General features: G+C 46.6%; 1 protein-coding gene across 9 annotated transcripts in view; it reads right to left on the bottom strand.

Moving 5' to 3' along the window:
- mio (GATOR complex protein mio) overlaps positions 1-14,870 on the bottom strand; it is a 768,187-nt gene that overhangs the window by 492,283 nt on the left and 261,034 nt on the right. For all 9 annotated transcript variants that reach the window (XM_075896295.1, XM_075895366.1, XM_075865082.1 and 6 more), the window contains one exon: positions 2,434-2,489. In XM_075896295.1, coding sequence (XP_075752410.1) covers positions 2,434-2,489 — 56 coding nt within the window. The remainder of the gene's footprint in view (positions 1-2,433; positions 2,490-14,870) is intronic.

The raw sequence follows: 14,870 nt of genomic DNA, 5'->3' as shown, positions 1-14,870 counted from the left end.
GCCCTCGCTCGAGCAGCCGGGCCCTTAGCCGCGGAGTATCCATGAATCACTTTTACTATGGAGAAGTGCTCACGGCACCCTGTGTAGCACTTCTCGTCCGTGGCATAGATAAGCCGATTTGCTTTCCCGCCGCGCCTTTGTAACGGGCTCTGTACTGTGTTTTTGGTGTTGCCGCAGACAATAAAGTATTGAGACCTTGAGCCGTATTGTGTTCTTGCCACGGCGATGGTTAAAGCATGCCCTGCAGTTCGCTAGAACCGTACACACCCTAGTGGTCATACTTCTTCGAGATACGTGTACACTACAGTCTTTAGTTCAAGTTTGGGGCCTCGCCTGGTCGGACAAGGCCTTTTTGCCAGTTCCTGTTCACAAGTTAGCAGAGTAGACTTAACTACTTCCACTTAGGGGGCAGCTGCCAACCATCGGCTCAATTTTTGTGAGCCAGGCAAGTGGCGGAGGCTGCTGCGGTGCTGTCCCCTGAAGCGCCACATCAGCGTAGATTGTGCCCCAAAACGGTGCGCACATCCTCCTAACCTCCCTGAAGGCAATGTTTTCCATCACTTTCAATGTAATTATGTCCTTTTCCTTCTTCCATGCTGGAGACGATCGGGAGTATGCTGGGTGGTCACAACTGCAGTTCGCACAGTGACATGGAGAATTGCACTTGTCGGAAATGTGCTCTTTTGATGCACATTTGGCACATGTGGATTGTCCTCAGCAAGCAAAGGAGCCATGACCGTACTGTTGGCACTTGAAGCACCTTGGCGGATTCCGTACGTATGACGGTACTCGGAGTTTAGTGTAGCCTGTTTCAATGTGTTCCGGCAGTTCACTAGATTCAAATGTAAGTATAATGTGTTTTATTGGCTTTTTTGTGTTGACTCGTCTGTTTTTTATTCTTTAAACGTTTACAACATTTTGCTCTTTCCAACCGTCAAGAAGCTCTGCTTCAGTTAGGATCAGGAGGTCGTCATCGGAGACAAAACCTCGAATAATATTCATAAACCTATGTGAACTGACTGTGATAGGCACATTTGCAATGAATGCCAGATTCGGGGGAGCTTCATATTGCTTCCTGTCCCGTAGTTCAAGCAGCAGATTGCGGCTAGCCATCTCAGAGGCCTTACAGCCAGGTACTAGTTTTTCTGTTAGGTTTCTTGCTACTAAGAATGGAGGGATAGCTCTGGCTTTTCCACCAGACTGTACTTTGGAAAGTGTTTGTTGGTCCTTGAGAGTTCGGACATGTGTCTTCATGCAGGGAAAATGAAGGCACGGCTTGCACGAGACAAAAAGGCCTGGTGCCAAAGCAATGGTGGCCATGTCCCGTTGCTTAAACGCACAGGGCCAGTGCTCACGCTAGCACGAAAGCCAGGCGCCAAAAGGGGAGGGCACGCTCGATTCCCACATACCAGGGCTGGGCAGAGATACTTCGAAAAGCATTTCAGAATACACATATTAGAATACATGATCTGGGTGTCTAAAATACAGTTGCTGAGATTTATTTGTTTTTTAAGTAACGAGATATTTCAGAGATACATTTGCAAAATGAAGGAAAGTGTCCCGGAATACGGTTTACAAGAATACAGATACTCGAATACCTTTGTCTTTTTTAAAATTTGGAGATGCTGACTTTGTAGATACATTAATAAATGTGCAGCACAATATTGTTATAAATATTGCAGTGTGTTGAAACTTACAAGTAAAGCATATGATTCACCGAGAACAAGAATTAGTACAGAGAAAGCATACAAATATTTCACACAAAAAACCTGCTTTACTGAGAAGGCTATTGATTTAACTGCGTTTAGACAACAGTGGCTACTCAATTATGCTATATGCTAGGCAGCGTCAGTTCAGCTACAGCACAAGGCCTGCGAACTATGCTGGCTCTTAAAAAATTATGTCCAGGGCCTTGAAAGACAGTGACTAGTTGTCAAGGCAGACAATACTGCTCGACCGTTGAAGGCTTTACCACATCTGTGTGCATGGGTAACCCTTCGTGTGCCGCCAACCGGTGGTACACCTCTGCTAGGCTTAGTACAGAGCATTCTTTTCTCTTTCTCAGGCACCGCGGATAACTGAAAATCAACGGGATACCCATGTTCTGCACAGTATCGTGATTCCACCAATACATCATAAATGTATTTCACTACTGAGATACAAACACATTATTCAAATGCATCTCTATAGAGAGATCTTTTAGATATAATTGTGATAATCTTGTACAATGGTACTGTCCAGCTCCGAGTAATACCATACTCGCTGAAAAAGAAACAGGTGTAAATTTTGCTGTAAAAAACACTCTCCATAACGTACACTGGGTCTGTCTATATTGCTAGTACTATATATGATAAGCTGTGCATCGTGATCCTGCTTGCAATTTCCTCGTTCAAGCGTCCTCATCTCCTTTAGCCTAGTGCACAAAGTACATACCTCGTTGGTGACCAGGCAATCTTCACGATGTTGCCATTTTCTGTCTGCGTGGTTACCTGGGAATCCTGTAGCTAAGGCTCAATGCACGAACGGGAAACACATCCACACCGCATAGTGGTTGCCTTAGTAAAATTACAATTTTTGCCATTGTAGAACTAATAGTTGACGGCAGTTTTTTATCCTTTCATGATTAGTAAAATGCATGCTCACCGATGTTTGTGCTCTCACTAGCTTATTCGCACTATAGCAATCACCTCTTGTATTAGTATAATTACCAAATATGTTGTTATGATAGCTTTCATGAAAGAAGCGTTCAACTTACACATTTTATGCTCAAATGATTGTGGGTTCAGCCCCAAAGGATGATTTTTGGGTTTTTTTATTTCACTGCAATGTATTCCGTATTCACTACCCTACGGTTAAAAGCATACAATAAAGTACATACCTCCATTTGGCTGCCCATCGGATTCACCCGATTATACAGAAAGTAAGAAAATTACAACATATGGCAATTTCCAAATTCTTGGCAAGTACTTATCTTCACTTGCAAATTACCATTGTAAAAAGGTCTTATCTGCGAGAGGTGTTTATCGAAATGTAGTAGTCCACTCCCTACACAGACCAAAGCGCAAATTTAGAGTGCTTACTCCAATGTACACTTAAATTACTGTACTTTATTAGGGTGCACAATGACTACACTAACACACGTACTAATGTTACAGAAAAGGATTACTTATTATATTGGCAACACAGACTATAATAATGAATAAAAACAGAAGCATTTTCTACGTACAATGTTAATTGAGTTGAGATTTAACTTGAACACTTTTCACTCATTACATACTTCACGATATGCTTCAGAATCTCTCAGGAATTACGGAAGACAATTGGCATCCTTGCAGCATTGTCAAATTGATGCAAACATTGTAAATCACCTATACATGGTCAGCTCCATATTTCTAGATGCACTATAATTATCAATCATTAGAACATAACCTGCCATCTCCTTTGAACAAATATGAAAATATCTATTTTTTCAGTGAAAAAGACTCACACTTATATTTTGTTCACTGGAGGGTGATACACCATTATATCAGCGTCAAATGAAGCCCGAACAGTGGCCAGTTTTTGCGAGGGTATAGTACATGCCATCCACTTTTTACAATTTACAGGCACCTGCATCCTGGTGAGCAGCTCAGCTCATATACGCGTGCTTGTAGATGGTGATAAGTGGACGGCTCACACTATACCATCACGAAGACTTGCAACTATACGGGTTTCATTTGCAGCAAATAGTACACACTGCACAATCCCTTTCATTTTCCTCAACATTGGTATTCTGCTACACAAATTTATTGGTGGAGTATATGGCTCGACTCTAGACTGTATTGTTCCATATAACCGGCAGTGCTTCACTAGTACTGTATAATCCTTTGTGCTAGAGCCATATTGCAAACTATAGCATTTTCTTTTTTCCTATAGATTGCATAGTAGAATGCAATCTAAAACTTGTTAAAATGAAAATCACACATCTAAAACTTGTTAAAAATGGAAATCAGTTTGATATATTGCATAACTAAATATAAAACTTAAATTAAGCATATTTTTCTAATGCGAAGCAAAATGCAAAATTCTCTGTGCAAGTTGGTGTCATGACACTGCCTGACGATCATGCAAGCAAGGTGGCCTACAGCAGTCATACACACATACATACAAAGAACTTTATTTGAACACTAGAGAACTACTTGGACAAGGTCCTAAGGCCCCCCTCAACCACTCGGGGGCTCCACCCAGGTGAAAGTGAAGACCCTCCACAATGGCCCGGGTCCTCCGGACAGCCAGTAGTTGTAGACCCAAGTCCGGGCTGTGTAACCTCCGCCGCCACGAGTCTTCGTCACATAAATCTGTGCCAACATTCGCAGGGCACTGCCAGAGCATGGGGGTTAGTGAGCAACTCTTGAGGCCAGAATGAACACACCGTTCATGAAAGTCCGGCTCTATCCTATGATACGTTCGTGGGCAGAGATATGTGCCCACCTGTGGGAGTCGAAAAGCGATTCCCTAGGCTCTGTTGAGCCTAGCATTAGGAAAGGGAAAACGCTAGCTTGCAGCTAAACGTAATATCATGCAACGTTGTCAAAGGATCCTTTCTGAGGTCAATGTCCCCCCAGACGCTTCACCATCCCCCACACAGTACGTGCATTAACGTGCAATGGTGTGAGCACTGGCATTAGGATTAACCCCATCAATGCCCTCAACGTGCACTGTAAACCAAGAGATATTGTGACCACCAATCCATCTCACCTGTCTGCAACCACTCCGAATGAGCCTGGCCGCCTGCAGCGAAATCAAACCTCCAGAGAAGGCCCGAACGGTTGACCTTGAACCAGAGTAAATAACAGAAGGCACCTCTGCTGCCTGAAGAGCTAACAAAATGGCGACCTCCATCCTCCGCAACTCTCACCTGATCTTAACAGTACGTTATGTTGGGCTAGTTGGTACATATTGTCACGTGCTTGCCCAAGAAAGACGATGACAGTTGTGCATGTGCCACGAAGGACTACGAAATGGACGAAGAAGAAGAACTCGCTGGCGCATTCTAATTAAAAAGATCGACCTGCTTCTGGTGTCTCGGTCTCTACGGCAAGACCTCTGTTTTGACGTCATGACACTGGTGGAGGTGCTGGAGCCTACAACCGGATGCAGGACAGTCTTGCTCAGACCCACTCACCTAGTCCAAAGACCCAGCCCCTCGTCGCGACTCCGGTGCACCGATTCAGTCGGCGCCTACTAGGCCTAAGTCCGGAGTCCGTACCTGTTCCGCCTCTAACCAGCATGGCAGCTCCTACCACATCCACGGCTACGCTTCCATCGCAGACCACTCTTCCCTCCCAGGTGACTCTCGAACATCCTCGCGTTCCTGAAGTTTTCCATGGGGAAGAGTACGAGGATGTCGAAAACTGGCTCGAACAGTTCGAACGGGTCGCTGTATCTAACAACTGGAACGAACAGCACAAACTTGGCCGTGCATATTTCGCCCTGGAAGATAACGCTCGCACGTGGTACGAGAACCACGAGGCTACTTTCCAATCATGGGAAGATTTCCGTCTAAAGCTCCTCGCCACATTTTTGAACACGGACCGACGGGATCGTGCACAGCAACTGATTGAGGCTCGCGCACAAAAACCCAACGAAACAGCCGCCATGTACGCAGAGGGTATGATCCGTCTGTTTCGACGCTCTGACCCTGACATGCCCGCGGCGAAGAAGGTGCGTCACCTAATGCAGGGTGTCAAAGAACCAGTGTTTGCGGGCCTCATACGAAATCCACCTACAACAGTAGATGAATTCATAAGAGAGGCGACTGTCATCGAGCGCGCACTGCGACAACGATACCGACACTGACCACTGACCGCCTGCCGAACCACACGGCAGTAAGTGCTGCAGCTCAAAACACTGTCGTGAGTGAAAGTTCCCTGCGACAAATGATTAGGGAAATACTGCGTGAGGAACTTCGGGCCCTCTGCGTCCCTCCTATCCAACCGCCCGTCGCATCTGTTGCCGAAATCGTCCGCCAGGAGTTGAGGCAAGTCGTTACACCACCGGCGCCAAGTCCTGAGCCACATCCAGCGAGCTACGCTGATGTGGTCCATCGTCCTCCACCGTCATTTGTGGCGACACCCTTCCAGCCACGACCCGCGGCCGTACCTTAGTGGCAACGGGATTCCATGAGACGACCACCAGTTCGCCGAACTGACTTGTGGCGCATGGCCGACCGTCGACCTATTTGCTTCCGCTGCGGAGAACCAGGTCACATTGCTCGCTATTGCGGTCATAGCGATTCCGGCTTCGGGAACTTTTCTGGTCCCGCTTCTTCCCACTCTGAAGACCGTCGTGCCCACGATGCCGATCAACTGTCGACTGGCCAAGCAACTACACCGCGTCGCTGGCGATCTCCATCTCCTGCGCGTCACCGTGACTTCCCTCAGAGCTACGCAGACGTCACCAGAAGCCGTTCGCCTAGGCCGCGCCGGGGAAACTAACTGCTGCGACCTCCGGGGGCAAGGTTGCCAATCGTCGAGACACCGAAAAGTTCCCCCTATCATCACAAAAAGATATGACGACAACCACGACGAATACGACGACGAATACTAATGCCGGTGAAGTTGTACGTGCTGACCTTGGCGTTTTCATTGATGGACATTACGTTACAGCCCTGGTTGAGACTGGCGCCGGCTTCTCAATCATGCGACAAGAACTCGCCGACCGCCTTAGAAAGGTCAAGACACCGTGGACAGGGCCACACATAAGGAGTGCTGGTGGTCAGCTGATGATTCCCACAAGTAAATGCACCGCTCGACTTCGCATTAAGAATTCTAGCTTCGTGGTCACTTTCGTCCTGTTGCCAGACTGCTGTAAAGAGCTAATTTTGGGCATGGATTTTCTTCGAGATCATGGCGCTGTTATCAACATCCCTCAACGTATGGTGACGTTTTGCGCACATCCGTATGTCGACGACAGCAGCGACGAACTACGCGGCAGTTTGCGAATAGCCGACGATGTGACGCTCCCAGCGAGATCCTGCTGCCTTGTGTCAGTGTCCAGTGAGTGGCCTTCCAGTGGGTGGCGCAGGATGTGATAGTGGAGCACATAGTCGCTCTTTTGCTCACGCAAAGCATTTCCATTGCGAGAGGCATCCTAACGCTTACTGGTGGACAGGCAGAAGTGCTCCTTACAAACTTCAGCAATGAGCGCCGTCAAATCCAGAAGGGTACCGCAAAAATACCTACTTCGACGATATAGAACAAGCCGGGGATTGCTGTGCTTTGCAATTAGATGATGCGACAGTCCCTGCCTCGACAACTTTGTCAGTGGACATCTGCTCCACGCTACCGCCCTCTGATAGGAAGCGTCTGCTTGGACTTATACACCAATTCGAAGACTGCTTTTCGCGTACGTCAAAGGTCCAGCGGACACCATTGACCAAGCACCGCATCATTACCGAAGACAACACGCGACCGATTAGGCATAACCCCTACCGTGTGGCTCCGAAAAAACGCGAGGAGATTCAGAAGCAAGTACAGAAGATGCTCGTGGATGACGTCATACAACCTTCGAAAAGTCCTTGGGCGTCCCCCGTGGTTTTGGTCAAGAAAAAAGACGGCAGCTTGCGTTTCTGTATTGATTATCGCAAGTTGAACCAAGTCACGAAGAAAGACGTCTATCCACTGCCTCGCATAGACGATTCACTCGATCGGCTGCGTCATGCGAGCTGTTTCTCTTCAATGGACCTCCGAAGCGGCTACTGGCAGATAGAAGTCGACGAGAGAAATCGTGAAAAAACGGCCTTTGTGACGCCTGATGGCCTTTACGAATTTAAGGTGCTTCCTTTTGGGTTGTGCTCGGCGCCAGCCACTTTTCAGCGTCTCATGGACACCGTACTATCGGGCCTGAAGTGGCAAACATGCTTGGTCTATCTAGACGATGTTGCTGTATTCTCAGCATCATTCGAGGAACATCTCAGCCGTCTATCCACCGTACTCCAAGCCATACGCTCGACCGGCCTGACTTTAAAACCAGAAAAATGTCATTTTCGTTTCAACGAACTCAGCTTCCTAGGCCACGTCGTCAGTCACGAGGGTGTTCGACCTGACCCGGTCAAAATAGACGCCGTAGCGCAATTTCCTGCACCCCGTGACAAAAAGGCTGTGAGACGCTTCTTAGGGTTGTGCGCCTATTACCGGCGATTTATCGAGGACTTTTCGTCTATTGCGGCGCCATTGACACGACTCACACCGAGGACGTCCCCTTCCTTTGGGGTGAACAGGAGCAAATGGCATTCAATGAACTGCGACAACGCTTGCAAACACCTCCAGTTCTTGCGCACTTCGACCAGGACGCTCCTACAGTACTTCACACTGACGCCAGCAATGTAGGTCTAGGTGCCGTTCTGGTGCAGTGGCAAGACGGCTGTCAAAGAGTAATAGCCTACGCCAGCAAAACTCTCTCTCGCACGGAGGAGAACTACTCGACCACCGAGAAGGAGTGTCTCGCCGTGGTGTGGGCAGTCATCAAACTTCGACCGTATTTGTACGGCCGCTCCTTCAAGGTTGTTAGCGACCATCACTCTTTGTGCTGGCTCACCAACCTTAAAGATCCATCTGGTCGTTTGGCGCGCTGGAGCCTAAGACTCCAAGAGTTTGACATGACCATCGTCTACAAATCTGGGAAGAGGCACACCGACGCCGACTGTCTCTCACGGTCGCCAGTGGAAACTGTCCCTCCTGATGACGAAAACATCGACGCGGCATTCTTGGGAGTTGTCAACACGGCCATTATTGCACGAGAGCAGCGCAGTGACCCTGAGCTGTTACCACTCATTGAATATTTAGAAGGACGACGTAAAAACGTGCCGCGGTTATTTGCTAGAGGACTGCCATTTTTTTGCTTGCGAAACGATGTTCTCTATAAGAAAAACTTTTCACCAACCGGTAACCCGTACTTGCTTGTCGTGCCTGCCTCTCTTCGAAAAGAAATTATGGAAGCGTACCATGATGAAGCACTTTCTGGTCATCTAGGCTACACCCGAACATTGTGCCGACTACGATGCAAGTACTACTGGCCAAAGTTACCTGCTGCTGTTAACCATCACGTGCGTACGTGCACCGACTGCCAAAGACGCAAAGCGCCTCCCAGCAAGCCAGCCGGTCTTTTACATCCAATCGAAGCACCAGAAAAGCCGTTCACCCAGATTGGAATGGATTTCCTGGGTCCCTTTCCAACTTCCACAACAGGGAACAGATGGATTATTGTGGACACTGATTACCTGTCCCGTTATGCGGAGACTAATGCTATGCAGCGTGGCACAGCAGCAGAAGCCGCTCAGTTTTTCATCGCAAACATCGTCCTTCGGTATGGCGCTCCGACAACAGTGATCACAGACAGAGGACCTGCCTTCACCGCAGAGCTTTTGGAGTCGGTTCTCAGACTCAGTGGTACAGCTCACCGGAGAACAACTGCATACCATCCGCAGACAAACGGACTGACGGAGCGCCTCAATAGGGCCCTCACAGACATGATCAGTATGTACGTTGACACGGAACATAAAAACTGGGATCAGATATTGCCGTACGTGACCTTTGCTTATAACACCGCTCGACAAGAAACCCCTGGAATGACACCGTTCGGTCTGATTTATGGTCGCGAAGTCTCGACAACATTGGACGCCATGTTGCCGCATGAGTGTGACGACATCCATGTAGGCGTCGAAGAATTCACTCAGCGTGCCGAAGAAGCCAGACAGCTTGCGCGCGTGCGCATCTGTCATCAGCAGCATCAAGATGCACAACGCTACGACACCCGACACAAGTTTGTTAGCTACTCACCAGGCGACAAAGTGTGGGTCTGGATTACGATACGTCGACGTGGACTGTCTGAGAAACTGCTAAGACGGTACTTTGGTCCATACAGCGTCACGCGACGCTTGAACGACGTGAACTACGAAGTCGTTCCCGACACTAATTGTAGTTCTAAGCGCCAAAAGCGTTTGCCCGAAGTCGTGCACGTCGTGCGTATGAAACCGTATTTATCGAGTTAATTAGCTCCCGGTTACCGTTTTCGTACGACCACTTTATACGCCTGGTAGAGCACCTAAGTTGCGCATCGGGACGATGCTTCTTTCGGAGGGAGGCAAAATGTCACGTGCTTGCCCAAAAAAGACGATGACAGTTGTGCATGTGCCACGAAGGACTACGAAATGGACGAAGAAGAACTCGCTGGCGCGTTCTAATTAAAAAGATCGACCTGCTTCTGGTGTCTCGGTCTCTACGGCAAGACCTCTGTTTTGACGTCGTGTGACAATATTAGGCTGAAATACGTGGCGCAAGGTTGACAAAGAGAAAAAAAGACGAGACAGAAAGCCTCACCTGATCTGTACAGAATAAAGCCCGGGACACCAGCTGCCCTTCACCTAATGACTGACACACCAAAGGTCCGCCGCGTACCGTACTTCACAGCATCCACAAAAAGCACTGCTTTCGTATCACGGCCTACATTTCGAAGAATAGTCCGAGCTCGAGCCACACAAGCAGCCTGCATGGTGCACCGGGTGAACATTGCTCAGAATAGGATCTACCGTGATATTCTCCCGCTCGCCATGTGTGAGCTGAACTCTTTCAGACACTGCTACCCTAGGAGCCGCAATGCCAGCCTCATCCATAACAGACGCTCGACCTGTGCTTCAAAGTGCGCTTCAATCCACCGTGTTATGCAAACCAAGCCCTATAAGCCGCTCAACAGCCTGTGAAATTCCCAGAATCCTCTTGAGCCTGACCCTTCTTCTCTGTCCCAGTCCATTGCAAATATGAAACTAAAATTTACATGACTAATAAAGAATGCGCCAAACACACGTAGGAGTAGATCCTCTGTAAAACCACCATGCTTGCTCGTAATCTGAGAGATCAGGAGCAAGATGTTGCTCGCCTGACCATTCAGTCACTCAATGGCACCTCTGTTACAGCCTTGCGCATCAATCCACAAACCCAAGATCTTCACAGAATCCACTCTCCGAACTACCATCCCTTCACAAGACCGCAGCTTCACCGGCAGGGAATCCGAAGGCTCAAGGTTCCACATGCCCTAGTGTGCCTTCCGAAAGAGTAAAAACTCTGACTTCTTCAGAGAGAGTAAGAGGCTCGTATCCTCTAGACAATGCTCACTGACGTCCAGCACCTCCTGCAGAAACTCTTCAAGCATGGCCAGAGAGCCACCTGTGCACCACACGGTAATATCGTCCGCATAAATAGCATGCCCAACGCCAGGCACTTCCGCTAGCAGTTCCGACGGCCTGTGCAGAGCAATACTGAAGAGCAAACAGGACAAGGCCGACCCTTGCGGGGTGCCTCTCTATCCTAACTCATACTTGTCACTCAAAACTGAGCCACACCAAGGACTTGCTCTCCGCAAGAAAAGATTGCCTGAACCGAGAAAATTTATGTCCCAAACTCATACACGAGGTTTCCCTTAGGATGTGCTCATAAGCAACCGCATCAAATGCCTATCTAACGACAAGATCCCCTTGACATTATGCATATGATCATCCAGAATGGCCCGCTGAATAAGGAGAAGGGCATCCTGTGTGGACAGCGCTCGCCGGAACCCGACCAGATTGTGTCTGAAGAGTTCGTGGTACTCTACATACTTTGTGAACCAATTATAAATCTCATGTTCTGCAACCTTATGCAGACTAGACGTGAGTGATATCAGACACAAATTGTCTACATGTGGAGCTTTACCTGGCTTAGGGATAAAGACCACCGTAGCACAACGCCATTCAATCGGCAGCTGCCCAGTAGCCCACACATCATTAATTTTTTTTGTAAGAATTTCAATCGCCTTATCATCAAGGTTAGATAGGAGCCTAATTGTGATCCATGTCTAATTTTTGACATGCCTAATTTCTGACACCGTAAAAGGAGCATCAAGCTCCGGCCTGCCCGCACCCCCATAATCGCTCAACACCTGATCCCCAGTCACATTTTTCTTTCTAAGAGGCAAGTCCTGGGTGGCAAGATCATGGGCCATCTCGGCCTCCATCATTCCCATATGCAACTGTTTCGTAATGATCCGATTCATCGCCAGGCGAGCTGCCCCCTTCAACGCCTTGTCATCAAGAAGACTCTTTGGCAGGCCCCACTTGCTAGCCCTGCGCATTCAGCTGTCCGTCTCATTACACTTCTATTTATTTTTTATTTATTTATTTAAGACATACTGCAAGCCTATTGAAGGGCCCAAGCAGGAGGGGCATCACGAGAAAAACAAAATTTAGGCACAATACACATGATACACTGATTAAAATAGTTTGAACAAATACAGGAATGCATCAAAGTTACAAAAATCCACAATACACGCGGTACACTGTTAGAAATATATTGTACACATACACAAGAGTACATCGAAGTTGCAAAACAAAGCAATCAGAATTCTAAATGTTCAAAGGAGGGAATATTGGTCACAGCCGATTCAGTTAGTTTATTCCAATCTGTAATAGTATACGCGGAAAAAAGTAAAACCTAAAAATATTAGTTCGAGCGCTGTACGGAGTCAGAGATTCGAGGCGTCTATGCTGTGTTTGTCGGGAAGTGAGTGGCTGAAGGAATTCCTCGGGTTTAAGTGAAAGTTTGTTATTTTTAAGCAAGAATAGAAATTTTAACCTTTGAATTTGATGGCGTGATTGAAGTGTTGAAATGCCATGCTCTTCCATTAATCTTGTCGGCGAGTCACTGGGACGATAGCGTGAAAAAATGAAACGAACGGATTTACGCTGTATCATTTCAAGAGCATTAATATTACTTTTTGTGTGAGGATCCCAGACAGTGCAGGCGTATTCCAGTCGCGGTCTAATTATGGATGTATAGGTGAGTAGCTTAACGTTTGTTGGGGCCTTTCTAAGCTTATGTCTAAGGAAGCAAAGTTTTCGGAATGAAGCTGCACATGTGTTTGTTACGTGTTTGTTCCAGCTCAAGTTATTTGTTATAGTGACGCCAAGATATTTATATTCTGATACTTGTTCTAACGGTTGTGACGGAAGATTGTAAGGGAAGGACAGCTTATTCTTTTTGTTAGTTATGTTCATAAAAACGGATTTTTTGGCATTGAGCTTCATTTGCCATTTTTCGCACCACGCCTGAACATAATTAAGGTTTGTGTTTAGCATTTGTTGGTCTTCAGGGCATGTTATTTTGTTGTATAGAATACAGTCATCGGCAAATAATTTAATTTTTACGGGATCACTAATAAGGGATACAAGATCGTTAATATAAATTAGAAATAATAACGGGCCTAATACGCTGCCTTGTGGAACACCCGAAAGAACAGGAAGCCGAGTAGAGGAATGATCATCGATGCAAACATATTGGAAGCGGTTCGACAAGTAGGAAGAGATCCAATTGGTTACAAAAGCTGGAAGACCTATCACTTTTAACTTGTGCATTAAATGAACATGGGAAACTAAATCAAAGGCTTTTTGGAAGTCTAGAAAAATAACATCAACTTGACCAGTTTTATCAAGAACGCTAGCAAAGTCATCAACAATAGAAGTGAGTTGCGTGACCGTGGAAAATCCTTTTCTGAAGCCGTGTTGACAGTCAGATAATAAGTTGTTTCTGTTTAGAAAATTTTTAATGTAGTCGGCTATAATGTGTTCTAGAAGTTTACAACAAGAAGAAGTCAGAGAGATTGGACGGTAATTAGTAAACAGCGTCTCGTCGCCTTTTTTAAATACTGGAACTATGCGGGCTAATTTCCAATCCTCAGGTACAACACCAGACAAAAGAGATGCTCGAAAAATGATTACTAAAAATTGGGATATGATTTTAGCATAGCGGCGCAAAAAAATATTCGGAATGCCATCAGGACCGGTTGATGCTTTCGTTTTGAGGTTCAACAACATGGAAAATACGCCAGGCTGTGAGACAATATCGTCAGCTTCGCTTGCGAAAGATAATACGGAGCAAGGCATTGCAACATCAGATTTAAGAAAAATGCTATGAAAATACTTATTGAAGTTTTCAGCAATGCTATGCTTATCAGTGATGGTGATACCCTCATGTAGCATTAGTTGAATTGTTTTTTTCTTTTTGTGCAGGAAAGTCCAAAATTTATGTGGAGCGGAGCGAATAAAGTCTGGCAAGGTCTGTTCAAAATAACGTCGCCTTGCGCACACCACGGCATCTTTGATGTTAGACTGCGCAACACCGATAACACTCGGACAGGCAGCTTTACGCTTAAACGCTTGACTTTTCTTTTCGCGTGCAAAACATCGCGCGAGATCCAGGGATTGCTTTTACGAGTTTTCCTAACTTTGTTTGGTATAAAGTTATTGGGGCAATAAGTACATATTTCCTTAAACCTCGTCCATAAGTCAGCAGTATCAGAGCCATTAAAATCACTCAGACAAATTTCGAAATAGTCAAGCACACTTTCATCGCTGGCACACGAGAAATATTTTACAACAGTTTTTTTCGCACGAGGCGTTTCATACTTAGCGTTCACAGGAAAAGAAAACACAACCATATCGTGGTCTGATAGGCCACGTTCCACAGACACTCTAAAAGTTTCAATTGATTGACTGACGAACACAAGATCAAGAATAGACGCAGAAGCACCCTGAATACGTGTAGGTTGTTTTACTACTTGGTGCAAATTGTGGGTTAGCATTATATCAAGCAAATGTGAGGAGCTTGTGCAATGAACAAGGGACGGGGAAAGACGGTTCCAATCAATTTCCGGTAGATTGAAATCGCCCACAAGGAATACATTTTCTTGTTTGAACGTTAACATGTGGTTGCTGAGATCGCTTAAGAACTGAGGTGGTGAGTCAGGAGGACGATAAACCGCGAATAACAAAAATGATCTGCCGAAACAAGATAGTTTTATTG

The sequence above is a fragment of the Rhipicephalus microplus genome, chromosome 1, assembly GCF_043290135.1.
Source record: "Rhipicephalus microplus isolate Deutch F79 chromosome 1, USDA_Rmic, whole genome shotgun sequence".
NCBI classification, from domain to species: Eukaryota; Metazoa; Arthropoda; class Arachnida; order Ixodida; family Ixodidae; genus Rhipicephalus; species Rhipicephalus microplus.
The sequence above is the reverse complement of the archived record's forward strand: the minus strand, read 5'-3'. Positions and strand labels throughout refer to the sequence as shown.